Here is a 12,693-nt window from a genome sequence, read left to right as displayed (position 1 = left end):
AAGAGAACTTGGGCGAAGAGTTGTCATTTTACGGTAGAGGATATAAAATATGTTATTTTCTACTTAAAAAGCAGCACTCCCTCAGCAGTGCCACTTCAGAAGTTGGTTCTATAGTCAAATGCCAATATAAACCATGGCCTTTCAGTCATGAATGAAATGTCAAACTGTGACTTCATGTAAGGTACATACACAACACACTAAAGAGACTCGTTCAACCTTAATGACTCATTCTCACTATTGTAGTCTTGTCTTGCTGCTGCGAAGAAACGCTTCACACGCCAACTTCTGTGTAACCTGTTGACATCCCTGTCACTCTCCGAGGAGCTAGACGACAAGCCAGCAGCCATACCTCATCTCCCAGAGGAGCAGGAAGCTAGTCAGCAGATATTACTGGAAATCCCAGAGGAGCAGGAGACGAGTTGCAGACATTACTACAGATCCCAGAGGAGAGGCGGACCATTGAATTGTAGCAGTTACGAGACAGGGGGCTGTTGGAGTGAGAGATAGAGGGAGGGAACTGCTGTCTCCATGGCAATGACCTTGGTCATGAACTCACTGACTCTCCTCTCAAATCCATCTTTATGGGTTTGATTGTAAATCCACTGAGATGTGTATTTTACCTGTCTGTAAAAAATAACTCTAGGGGTACTGACTGGGGAGGATCACAATGCTAGTTCAACCTGAACATATTTCTAATGTTACTGCAACAGCTAACATATCATTCAGGTTGTGTCCCTGTGATGTGGTTTCTTCCCTCAAAAGTAGAGTGTTTCTCAGTTAAAGCCACCACAACCCACGGCAGCCTGCGGGTGAGGATCACTTAGCAAGCTTTTGTAAACATCACACAATCAAGAAGAATAATTCATAAGCCCAGCAACATTTTGTTGTTGTTGTGTTTGGAAGCCATTGCTTTTATTTCCTGTTTTTAATAAGAATTTGCATGAATTATCCTGAATGTTAGGAACATAACAGCCAGCCCACACAGAATCACCTCTTCTACAACCCTAGGGAAAATTGCCTGCCACTAGGAGTTAGACAATGAGCAACTGTTGACCTACAGTTTGCATGAAAATCTGTGTGCGCGTAAGTGTGAGTAATTGCGTGCGTGTATGTATGTCCATGTGTGACAAAGAAGGAACGATAGATCTCAATAACCACTTTGTCTAACTTTTTTTTTTTTTTTACCACTGCTTACATGTACAGTATATACAGTATTGACCTCCATACTCCAGTATCCCTACACATTGAAATTATGGTACTGGTACTGACCCTGTAAAGAGCTCCATTTGTATACTTTTTTCAACTTTACATTATTTCTTCTTACCTTGATAATGAATACTGCATTGTTGGGAAAGATCTTGCAAGTAAGCATTCCACTGTACTGTTTTACACTTGTTGTATCCTATACACGTGACAAACAACCTGGTTTATATTATTTGATTAAAGACATTTGTATCTGAAGTGATGTGCGCCTGCATGACATCCCCTAATCTTCCCCTTGTCATGAAGGTATCAGGTTTCACTCACCTTTCATGAGAGGATTGTCCTTCTGGAAACCTCCGTTGTACTCCACCTGGTACTCCTTCACCTGGAAGCCAGGCACACATCCCTCCTCCCCCTCCTTCTGGGCTCCAATATGGACAACCTGAGAGACAACAGAGAAGAAAAAAACAAGACTTAGTCAACAAGTTAAACTTGAGGAAAACAGCTGCGTCTTCTCTGATGCACTTCTTTAATGACAATTAGAATATCATTAGCCGACTGCTTCATCCTATTCATCCTCATAAAAGCTCTTTCCCAGAAATGTTTTATTCATCATTTTTAAAGAACCGCCACACAAAGGTAGACTGGGTCAGAGCATGTTTTATGGTGTGGAAAAACATAATATCTTAGAATTTTGGGGAAATGCACTAAAGCCCAATGCAGCTATTTACATACAGTTGAAGTTGGAATTTTACATACACTTAGGTTGGAATCATTAGAACTCATTTATCAACCACTCCACAAATTTCTTGTTAACAATTTTTCATTCACTGTATCACAATTCCAGTGGGTCAGAAGTTTACATACACTAAGTTGACTGTGCCTTTAAACAGCTTGGAAAATTCCATAAAATGATGTCATGGCTTTAGAAGATTCTGATAGGCTAATTGACATCATTTGAGTCAATTGGAGGTGTACCTGTGGATGTATTTCAAGGTCCAACTTCAAACTCAGTGCCTCTTTGCTTGACATCATGGGAAAATCAAAATAAATCAGTAAAGACCTCAGTAAAAAATTTGTAAAACCTCCACAAGTCTGGTTCATCCTTGGGAGCAATTTCCTAACGCTTGAAGGTACCACGTTCATCTGTACAAACAATAGTATGGAAGTATAAACACCATGGGACCACGCAGCCGTCATACCGCTCAGGAAGGAGACGCATTCTGTCTCCTAGAGATGAATGTACTTTGGTGCGAAAAGTGCAAATCAATCCCAGAACTACAACAAAGGACCTTGTGAAGTTGCTGGAGGAAACAGGTACAAAAGTATCTATATCCACAGTAAAACAAGTCCTATACCGACACAACCTGAATGGCGGCTCAGCAAGGAAGAAGCCACTGCTCCAAAAACGCCATAAAAAAGCCAGACTACGGTTTGCAACTGCACATGGGGACAAAGATCGTACTTTTTGGAGAAATGTCCTCTGGTCTGATGAAACAAAAATATAACTTTTTGGCCATAATGACCGTCGTTATGTTTGGAGGAAAAAGGGGGAGGCTTGCAAGCCGAAGAACACCATCCCAACCGTGAAGCACGGGGGTGGCAGCATCATGTTGTGGGGGTGCTTTGCTGCAGGAGGGACTGGTGCACTTCACAAAATAGATGGCATCATGAGGGAGGACAATTTTGTGGATATATTGAAGCAACATCTCAAGACATCAGTCAGGAAGTTGAAGCTTGGTCGCAAATGGGTCTTCCAAATGGACAATGACCCAAAGCATACTTCCAAAGTTGTGACAAAATGGCTTAAGGACAACAAAGTCAAGGTATTAGAGTGGCCATCACAAAGCCCTGACCTCAATTCTATAGAAAATTTGTGGGCAGAACTGAAAAAGCGTGCGAGCAAGAGGCCTACAAACCTGACTCAGTTACACCAGCTCTGTCAGGAGGAATGGCCCAAAATTCACCCAACTTATTGTGGGAAGCTTGAGGAAGGCTAACCGAAACGTTTGACTCAAGTTAAACAATTTAAAGGCAATGCTACCAAATACTAATTGAGTGTATGTAAACTTCTGACCCACTTAGAATGTGATGAAAGAAATAAAAGCTGAAATAAATAATTCGCTCTACTATTATTCTGACATTTCACATTCTTAAAATAAAGTGGTGATCCTAACTGACCTAAGACAGGGATTTTTTACTAGGATTAAATGTCAGGAATTGTGAAAACGGAGTTTAAATGTATTTGGCTAAGGTGTATGTAGATTTCCGACTTCAACTGTATGAATATAAAATAATTTCTGGGTAACAATTAAGTACCTTACTGTCACAGTTTTCCATTAAAATTGCCGAATTGCTTTTTAGCAAAAATGATTTCTCAAGGAATAATTTTGCTAGGACTGTTCGCGAGTGGTCTGTGGGAACGGGAAAACGTAAAACTGGCTGTTATTGCAGAGGTTTTGAACTCTCTTTGTTATTGGTCTGTTAACTAATTTACTGACTGCTGATGTCACCAGGCAAGCCAAAACTCCCGCCCATGCAAAAAGTGTAATTAGAAGGTCCTGTGTAGATTGTATTTTCAACCAGCAACTATCAGGAAATAACACTTTTTTCACACTTTCAGTGTTTTATCAGCTGTTGTGCAGTATGATACAAAACACAGGACAAACCAAAATACATTTCCTTTCTGCAGAGCTGTTCAGATCAGTTTTTGTCCTCACAGAACATAGCCTTACTCTTAAGGTAATTACAAACCAACAGCATGGTTTTATGTGCTTAGGCAGAGAGCAGAGCGAGAACTGCTAAGAGGGAGCACAGACAGGACAGTGTATTAGTATACAGTATCTGTCAGAGAGGCCACAACAGGGACAGACAGCCAGACATGATGGGTGGTAGTGGAAAGCAGTGGAGGGAGGCTCTAGGGGGCGTCAGAAGGCTTGGCAGTAGCCTGCCAGTCCTGGCCCAACTACAAGTCCATCCACCTGTCACTCCCAGTCCCCTCGCCTGCCATTATCACTCTTTCACCACACATTCTCTCATCCATCCATCAATCACCTGCTCAAAGGAGGGAGGGAGCAAGCATTCTCACCTTCTGTGATTTATCTAAGACACATGCATCATTTAAAAAAGTGTCACTGTATCTCATCACTGTTCAGACGAGAGGTCATACAGGGGTTATGTAATATTATCACTGCACACACCCATGCAGTGACATGGTGTCATTCAAATGATTCTATTCACATTTTTTCGTGCGGCAGACATGACAACCGTCACAGTGCAAAATGATTGGTAGGTTCTGATGGTAGATCCTAAACAAAACTGTACAATAATACTCATATTGCACAGTCTGAAAACTTTTACAGTTTATTTCAATCACAAATATGTGGTACATTTCCACAACTCTTAGTACAAACTTCAAAACAGTTCATCAAAAAGGCAGTTGTTTCAAAACTCTAAGCATACTTTCAATTGACTAAGTACAATACACAAAATCATACAGTCACTTTTTCACCAGCTGCAATATGTAACTTTTTGGGCGACCCGACCAAATTCACATAGAAATGTGAGTTATACAGTAGATCGTTCATTCTCATTGAAAGCAAGTCTATGAAGCGGTAGATCTGCTCTACAGTATGTGAGCTATTTCTGTGCTTCCTGTTCTTAAGTTTCATTTTTTTTTAGTCTTTTACTTTCGGTTTTGTACACCAGCTTCAAACAGCTAAAATTACTATATTTTTGGTTATGGAAAACATATTTCACAGCGGTTTAGATGGTACAATGACTCTCTACACAATGACTGCTTGTTTTGTCACAAACTAAAATTAGGCTAACAATTAGAATTTCAACTACCAGGAATTGTCGGGGTGATTTCTGCATAAGTGTATCTTTAATTAGCGTTTCATCTATAAATGAATGTTTCACATTGCAATACATGTGCATAAAGCAAATGTCTTTCACAATGCAATGCTCATATTACTTACTCACATTACTTTTACTCACATTACTTTTTTTATATCATGAAACTGCTTTACTAAAATTGCATTGGTCAGTTCAGTACTCGAATACCTTAATGTATAGTTATGGGGGCAAAAATCGATACAGTTACATATCGGGATATTACCTTTGACGGTATACCGTATCGTTTTGACAATATCGCAATATTATTTTTGTATTAGTTACCTGTACCTGAACCTAACTCCAGTATTCTTCCTTCATACAATAGCTTGTTCTCCATCTTCTTTTTAACTACATAGGGAGCCAGTTTTTAGCACTCTTATTTCCATGACTGATCAAAACTCGTTTTCTCATGGTTCTCTCTTGTCCCTCTGCAGCAAACATGCAGTGCATTTGGAAATTATTCAGACCCCTTGACTTTTTCCACATTTTGTTATGTTACAGCATTATTCTAAAATGGATTACATTTGAAAAAAATCCTCATCAATCTACACCAATCCCCGCAATGACAAATTGAAAATATATATTTTTTTAAATGTATACAAAATAAAAAACTGAAATACCTTACTTACATAAGTATTCAGATCCTTTGCTATGAGCGTCGAAATTGAGCTCAGGTCCATCCTGTTTCCATTGATCATCCTTGAGATGTTTCTACAACTTGATTGGAGTCCACCTGTGGTAAGTTTAATTGATTGGACATGATTTGGAAAAGCACACACCTGTCTATATAAGGTCCCACAATTGACAGTGCATGTCAGAGCAAAAACTAAGCCATGAGGTTGAAGGAATTTTCCGTAGAGTTCCGAGACAGTATTGTGTCGAGGCACAGATCTGGAGAAGGGTTGGAAAAAATGTCTACAGCATTGAAGGTCCCCAAGAACACAGTGGCCTTCATCATAAATGGAAAAAGTTTGTAACCACCAAGACTCTTCCTAGAGCTGGCCGCCCGGCCAAACTGAGCAATCGGGGGAGAAGGGCTTTCATCAGGGAGGTGACCAAGAACCCAATGGTCACTCTGAAAGAGTTCCAGAGTTCCTCTGTGGAGATGGGAGAACCTACTGGAAGGACAACCAGCTCTGCAGCACTCCACCAATCAGGGCTTTATTGTAGAGTGGCCAGACGGAAGCCACTCCTCAGTAAAAGGCACGACAGCCCACTTGGAGTTTGCCAAAAGGCACCTAAAGGACTCGAGATTCTCTGGTCTGATGAAACCAAGATTGAACTCTTTGGCCTGAACGCCAAGCGTCACCTCTGGTGGAAACCTGGCATCATCCCTACGGTGAATCACACTGCAGGGGTGTTTTTCAGTGGCAGAGACTGGGAGACTAGTCAGGATCGAGGGAAAGATGAACTGAGCAAACAGAGGCATCCTTGATGAAAGCCTACTCCAGAGCGCTAAGGACCTCAGACTGGGGCGGAGATTTATCTTCCAAGCCTCTTAATGTACTTGAGTGGCCCAGCCAGAGCCCGGGCTCGAACACTATCAAACATCTCTGTAGAGACCGGAAAATAGCTGTGCAGCGACGCTCCCCATCCAACCTGACAGTGATTGAGAGGATCTGCAGCGAAGAATGGCAGAAACTCCCCAAATACAGGTGTGATAAGCTTGTAGCATCATACCCAAGAAGACTCAAGGCTGTAATGGCTGCCAAAGGTGCTTTAACAAAGTACTGAGTAAAGGGTCTGAATACTTATGTAAGTGTATATTTTAATATTAATTGTTTTATAAATTTGCACAAAAATGTAAAAAAAACAGTTTTTGCTTTGTCATTATGGGGTATTGTGTGTAAATTGATGAGCAAAAAAAATATTTAATAAATATTAGAATAAGGCTGTAACATAACAAAATGTGGAAAAAGGGAAGGGGTCTGAATACTTTCCAAATGCACACTGTATTTGGCTGTTTTCGCTGCATAACATTTCAGGTTTAGAAGAAGTGACTGCTAAATGCTAACTCCTATTTATATAAACTGGTTAACATAGCTAGAGTACAGAAGTCGGTGGTGGTAGTCAAAGTCGATTTTTAACTGTAATGCAGTTTATTGGTAACAATGTCAGAAACGTGTGTTGGGTTTGACATCTATAAAAACATTATACTCTGATTTTCTACCTCAACATAGTGTGAAATAAACAATAGCCTAAATGTAGGCTAATTTTGCTGGAGGAGACTCGAGATCTTTCCCATAATTTTTTGCCATCATGGTTCACAAGCATCCCTAAACATCTAAAGAATAAGCTACAGACCAGTCAAAACAAGCTAATGAGAGTTCTACTTAAACTCCCCCTCGTACCCATCTGTAGGTCAAGCATTTTAATCAGCTAGGCTGGCTATCTGTAGAAAAAAGGGTAATACTACTTCAACTCAGCCCCAAGGTACCGATCAAATTATTTTACTTCTATTAGCGATGTCCACCAACACAACATCAATGTCGTCCTGTCCTTTTATGTGTCATATGTGTAATCAAAGTATGACTAGTAGGCTAGGTCTAGTGTGTAGCCTAGGACAACTATTATTTATGTTTGTTCATTTTCAAACCATTTATTTAAGAGGACCACAATAGAAATACTGTACATTTTCAATTTTTTTGTGTCGTTGATGATTGTGAATGCATTATCCACGTGTGGTTGTATTGTGTTTTAAATTGTCAAATAAATATATGTCTATCTATCCGCCATTGACCCTTTCCCCCACGCGTTTCCATGTCAATTCAATTGTTTTGGTCGAGTCCGATTCACCTCTTTACCGCATCTATGGAGGTGATCGCATCGCAATACCAAGCAGCCATAGAGTCGATATTCATGTATAATAAGGAATTCCCTTTGAACAAGCCCACAAATTGTGGAAAATAAACATTCTTTCCCATTTACCCTCAGTGTAAAATAACCAAGTTCATTGTTGGTTTTTTGTTCTACAGAAATAACAAAACATGCTGAAAAGCTGCTGTGTTGTTCAATGTACATGTAACCAGGTAAAAAATATCCACCTACGTATCACAATGCTCCCACGTAGGGAAATAGAGCCTGCGAGAAGAGCCCTGTGGCTTCAGGCTATGTCGTGGGAAATGTGGGGACCTGGTGTCTTTTAGGCTACATGTACCTATGTGAGTGGAAAACATTTCCTCACAGGTAAGACATTAAACTTGTTTAGTATAGTCCGTTTGTAACGCCACTCACTACTTGTAGCTGTATAGTGTGCTTATTTGTGTTGTTGTCACTCATGTGGCTGCTCGCACCGTCTTGAAAATGGGCATGAGGGAAGCCTTACAATATTACGTTTTTGTAAGTTGTCAAAACACTCTGCAGAAGGCAATGCTAAAAAGTAATCTTTAGACATGTTGTACTTTGCTTAAATGTAGTTTTGTAATTGACTAAAACAAGCAGACCATTTTTTTTTTTACTTTGCTATGAGTCAAATATATCAAAATTGGACTTTAGTAAACGCATTGTGGACCTGTTAAGGCAACAGCATGCTTCGGTTTAGTTGGTGGCTAGCCAACCAAATGTGTCACATACATCGTAAACAACAGGTGTAGACTAACAATAACCATTTCACTGTTTTCTACACCTGTTGTTTACGAAGCATGTGACAAACACAACTTTATTTTATTTTATTTGAAGACGGTCGCTTGAAAAACTACAAAAAGGGGGGAAAGAGGTAACATTACCCCGGGACAGTAGAGGGCGATGAGCTGGGAATAGCCATCTACGGCATAACAAGGAAGTGACGACACAGCCAAACAAGGAAAAAACATGCGGAAAAATTAAATAGTGTACACAGAGACACTTATGAGAAAATGGAGGTTGTGCAAATTGCCCAGGATCTACTAGATTTGATATACCTAGTAACACATACAATAGGCGAGATACGGAGACAAATAAGATTATCAGTGTGACCACTCCACAGAGAAAGAACAATGCATGGGGTGTATGCAATGCTGGTCCAACAAATCCGCGTTCCCCAATTGATGTTATTGAAAGACTGTCGTGACGCTTTGGGTTCTTACCTCTGGAAATTCACATCAGGCTGTAGCATGCAGCTACAGAATTGATTAATCTACGGTGTGCAGTATTGTATCGGAGGTCTTGCAAAGCCCTTTGGCTTGCCCTGAAGGATGACTTTGTAGCCTTTCCTACAGGGGATCATTGAAAGCTGTCCATCTCAATGAACCTGGCCGTACCTACAAGTACCGCCACTCTTGTTGTCGAAGAGTCATAGAGAATGGATTCGGCATCATGGCTACAAACATTTGGATTCTTGGTCATCCAATCACGTGTACCCCTGAAAAGGCTTAGGACATTGTGAAGGCATGTGTGGCCCTCCACAACTACCTCTCCTCCACAGATGAAGTTCATGAGCCAAAAGCAAGATACGTACCCCCCTTCTGGCAAATACCAACCTGGAGAGTGGAGGAGGGTTGTGTCAGGGGACAACAATCTCCAAGAGCCAGGGAGACTCTCTCGTGCCAGAGCGACACAGCTTACAAGGGAAAACAGGAAACAAGCTCATGGACTTCTTCCTTTCCCCCCCTGGATGTGTGCCATGGCAGGAAGACATGGTTAGGAGTGGAAAACACAACCCAAGGCCAGCAAGTCATGCAGAATAGGACTTTGTTTGGACTGCTCACACACACACACACACACACACACCCCTTAATGGACGCACACAGACTCACAGTTATTTATGTGTGCACTGTGAACAAAGTACTTTATACTAAAATGTAGAGTTTTAATATTGTTACTAAATAAAACCTGATTCTATGATGTCTACAGTAATTTATATTAGATTGAACTACACCACACAGGTAGAAGAAAACCTGTAAAGTATGTGGCACACAGCTCTTTACATTGTCAGCACTTGATATTCAAATAGAATGCATTGAAACACCTTGTATTTAGATGAAGAAATGCCCGTTTTTCCAGCATACAAAAATATAAATGTATTTTTGCTTCTGGGCTCTGTAAGCAAACCACTATACAAAAGTGTCTGCTGAGAACAGACATGTAAACAACAAAAGTGTCTATGGAATAAAATTAAAGTGTCAGAGTGTAGATACAAATATTTATGAACAATATAAATATTTATGAACCATAGTACAACAGTGTCTGCTAAGAACAGACATGTAAACAACAAAAAAATGTATGGAATAAAATGTAAGTGTCAGTGTAGATACAAATATTTATGAACAATATTAATATTTTGGAACAAATCTTGAGATCGGTCTTCAATCATTTGCATTGTCTTTGTGATGTGGTAAGGGCTGTCTACATCTCTTTTCTCCCTCCTGCTCACACCCCTGCTACTACTGCTGCTGCTCTGTGGCATTGGTGAAGAGCAAGCCAGTGGAGTAGGTCTTGGAGGTGGGCCCAGGATAGAGCTTCCCAGGTCCTGCATGGAGAACTGTTTCCAATTCTGCACTGCAGCTCAGTGCGGGAGATGGGATCGAGGCCAATTACCAGTCAGTACTGGGGGCAGAGGCAGTGCTGGGGGGCGGTGTACAGGCAGTGCTGGGGCACAGAGAACAAAAACGGGTGCTGTTTCCATTCGCTGGTGTTTGTGCCTTGAAAAAGAAAAAAGTAGAGGGCTGTATAGTACACATCTAAACCATCGCAAACTATCAATGAACATCATATCAAACATCATTTACTGAGACTACAATAGACTATAATGTTAAAACGTTTGAAGCCTTGACCTACTGCAGCTACTCAACTCTGCTTAAACATTTGCAACTTTTTAGCTAGCTGGACCTTGCTACCATACTTTGACTTCGGTGTTAACAATGTGGGAAGCTTATGATATTGTTTCTTGAACAAAATGATGTTTGATCAAAAAGTTGCAAAGCTCTCTAGTTTATTTTCCTGGCTTGCTTTCTCTGCACAAGTATGCTTCTAGGCTAGCTAGCCACTAGCCAGCCAAGTAGCGCTAGCTGGCTATCTATTGTTAGCAAACATGGCTACTCGACTAATATACAACCAAATACCTAATCCTCTGATGAATACGGTAAATTACTTTCAGTCATCCCATGCTTCACTGTGGCCCTTGGTTCTTTTATTTATTCAAATTTGTCTCAAACCCTACCCCACTTTTTCAAACAAGTGGTTGGGTCTGACCTCAGCGTCTCCACAATGTCCCTCCATGGTCTTTATATAATGCATGGCTAGAATTGTAGTGGTGAAGGTTCTTTTGTACCTCCTCGGTCAATCGATGCTCGAAGTTATCATTCGCCATGTTGAATGAACACCGAGTTTTGGGCTGAATCGAGTAGAAGAAGAAACTCGCGTCACCCTTACAGTTGACCAATCACCAACGAACGGCTACCGAAATTCGCCTTGCCTCCCCCCCAAAAATGTGTTTCACGAACAGCCGAAGAAACCCTTGTCAAACACCAAAACGAACAAACATTTCCCAAAATGTAGTCAGAATATCTGCACAAACTGTTCTGAACTGTTTCAGATGGGAAGCATGTGGCCGCCTTTACAATAAATCAATCATGAGGGATTTGACAAATATCCACTTTGTTAGATCAGATTTGCTGTATGTGCACCAATCCGGCGTCCTTCTTCTCTCCCCCATGATCTACGTTCCAATGACCTCTTTACCACATCTATGAGTTTACCAGTCAAATTGCCAGAGTTAGAGCTTCCAAGCCCGTTCTATTGATTCTATTTCTATGGCGTTTGGTACGATTCCATTTATGCCATTCCAGTCATTACAATGAGCCTGTCCTCCTATAGCTCCTCCCACCAGCTTCGGCTGACCCAGAGGTTTTTCCCCAGGTGCATGAACAATGAAGACATTTACAGCGATGGCGATGAGAACCTATGGCCAAATGCTCAAGACTGCCTGCTAAACATTATGTTTCTTTCATTTGATTACAGTACACCTATGTTGTAATTATATCTGAACAATGCATTTATTTTTTGCATCAATGATTGTAAAAGATGTCTTCAATGATCACACGTTTGATCACAAATTATAGAAATTAGGAAATGGTGATGTTCAGTCAATTTTAATGGGTAGTGCAAGTGTATTATCTAATGTGAAAACAGTGTAATGTACTGTGATTTACAGTACTATAGCATACTACATTCAAAGGGCAGTTTTTAAACATGTATCTTGCATTTCTTGCTATTGGATTAACTGGTTTTTAAATTGGTAAATTGAGAAGATATCACTGGAAATAGCACCAAAGTGATTGAAAAACTAACAGGCCACATCTCATAAAACAACATATTGTGACTCACATGGGCATTTTATTGGTATTGATTATTTATTTGTATTATCACCTACACCAGATAGGTGCAATGAAATATATTGTTTTACAGGGTCAGCCATAGTAGTACGACACCCCTGGAGCAAAGTAGGGTTAAGTACCTTGCTCAAGGGCACATCGACAGATTTTTCACCTTGTCAGCTCGGGTATTCAAACCGCCTACCTTTCAGTTACTGGCCCAACGCTCTAATCACTAGGCTACCTGTCGCAGTAGCCTACATAACCTATTGTGCAACAAAAAAGAAATCATCCCATTTTAAAT

The 12,693-nt window shown here is 40.5% G+C and overlaps 1 protein-coding gene across 3 annotated transcripts in view; it reads right to left on the bottom strand.

Annotated features, from left to right (window-relative positions):
* The window catches only part of cdh13 (cadherin 13, H-cadherin (heart)), a 493,352-nt gene that overhangs the window by 358,543 nt on the left and 122,116 nt on the right, over positions 1 to 12,693 (bottom strand). For all 3 annotated transcript variants that reach the window (XM_029757800.1, XM_029757798.1, XM_029757799.1), the window contains exon 2: positions 1,528 to 1,645. In XM_029757800.1, coding sequence (XP_029613660.1) covers positions 1,528 to 1,645 — 118 coding nt within the window. The remainder of the gene's footprint in view (positions 1 to 1,527; positions 1,646 to 12,693) is intronic.

Source organism: Salmo trutta, chromosome 7 (assembly GCF_901001165.1).
Source record: "Salmo trutta chromosome 7, fSalTru1.1, whole genome shotgun sequence".
NCBI lineage: Eukaryota > Metazoa > Chordata > Actinopteri > Salmoniformes > Salmonidae > Salmo > Salmo trutta.
The sequence above is the reverse complement of the archived record's forward strand: the minus strand, read 5'-3'. Positions and strand labels throughout refer to the sequence as shown.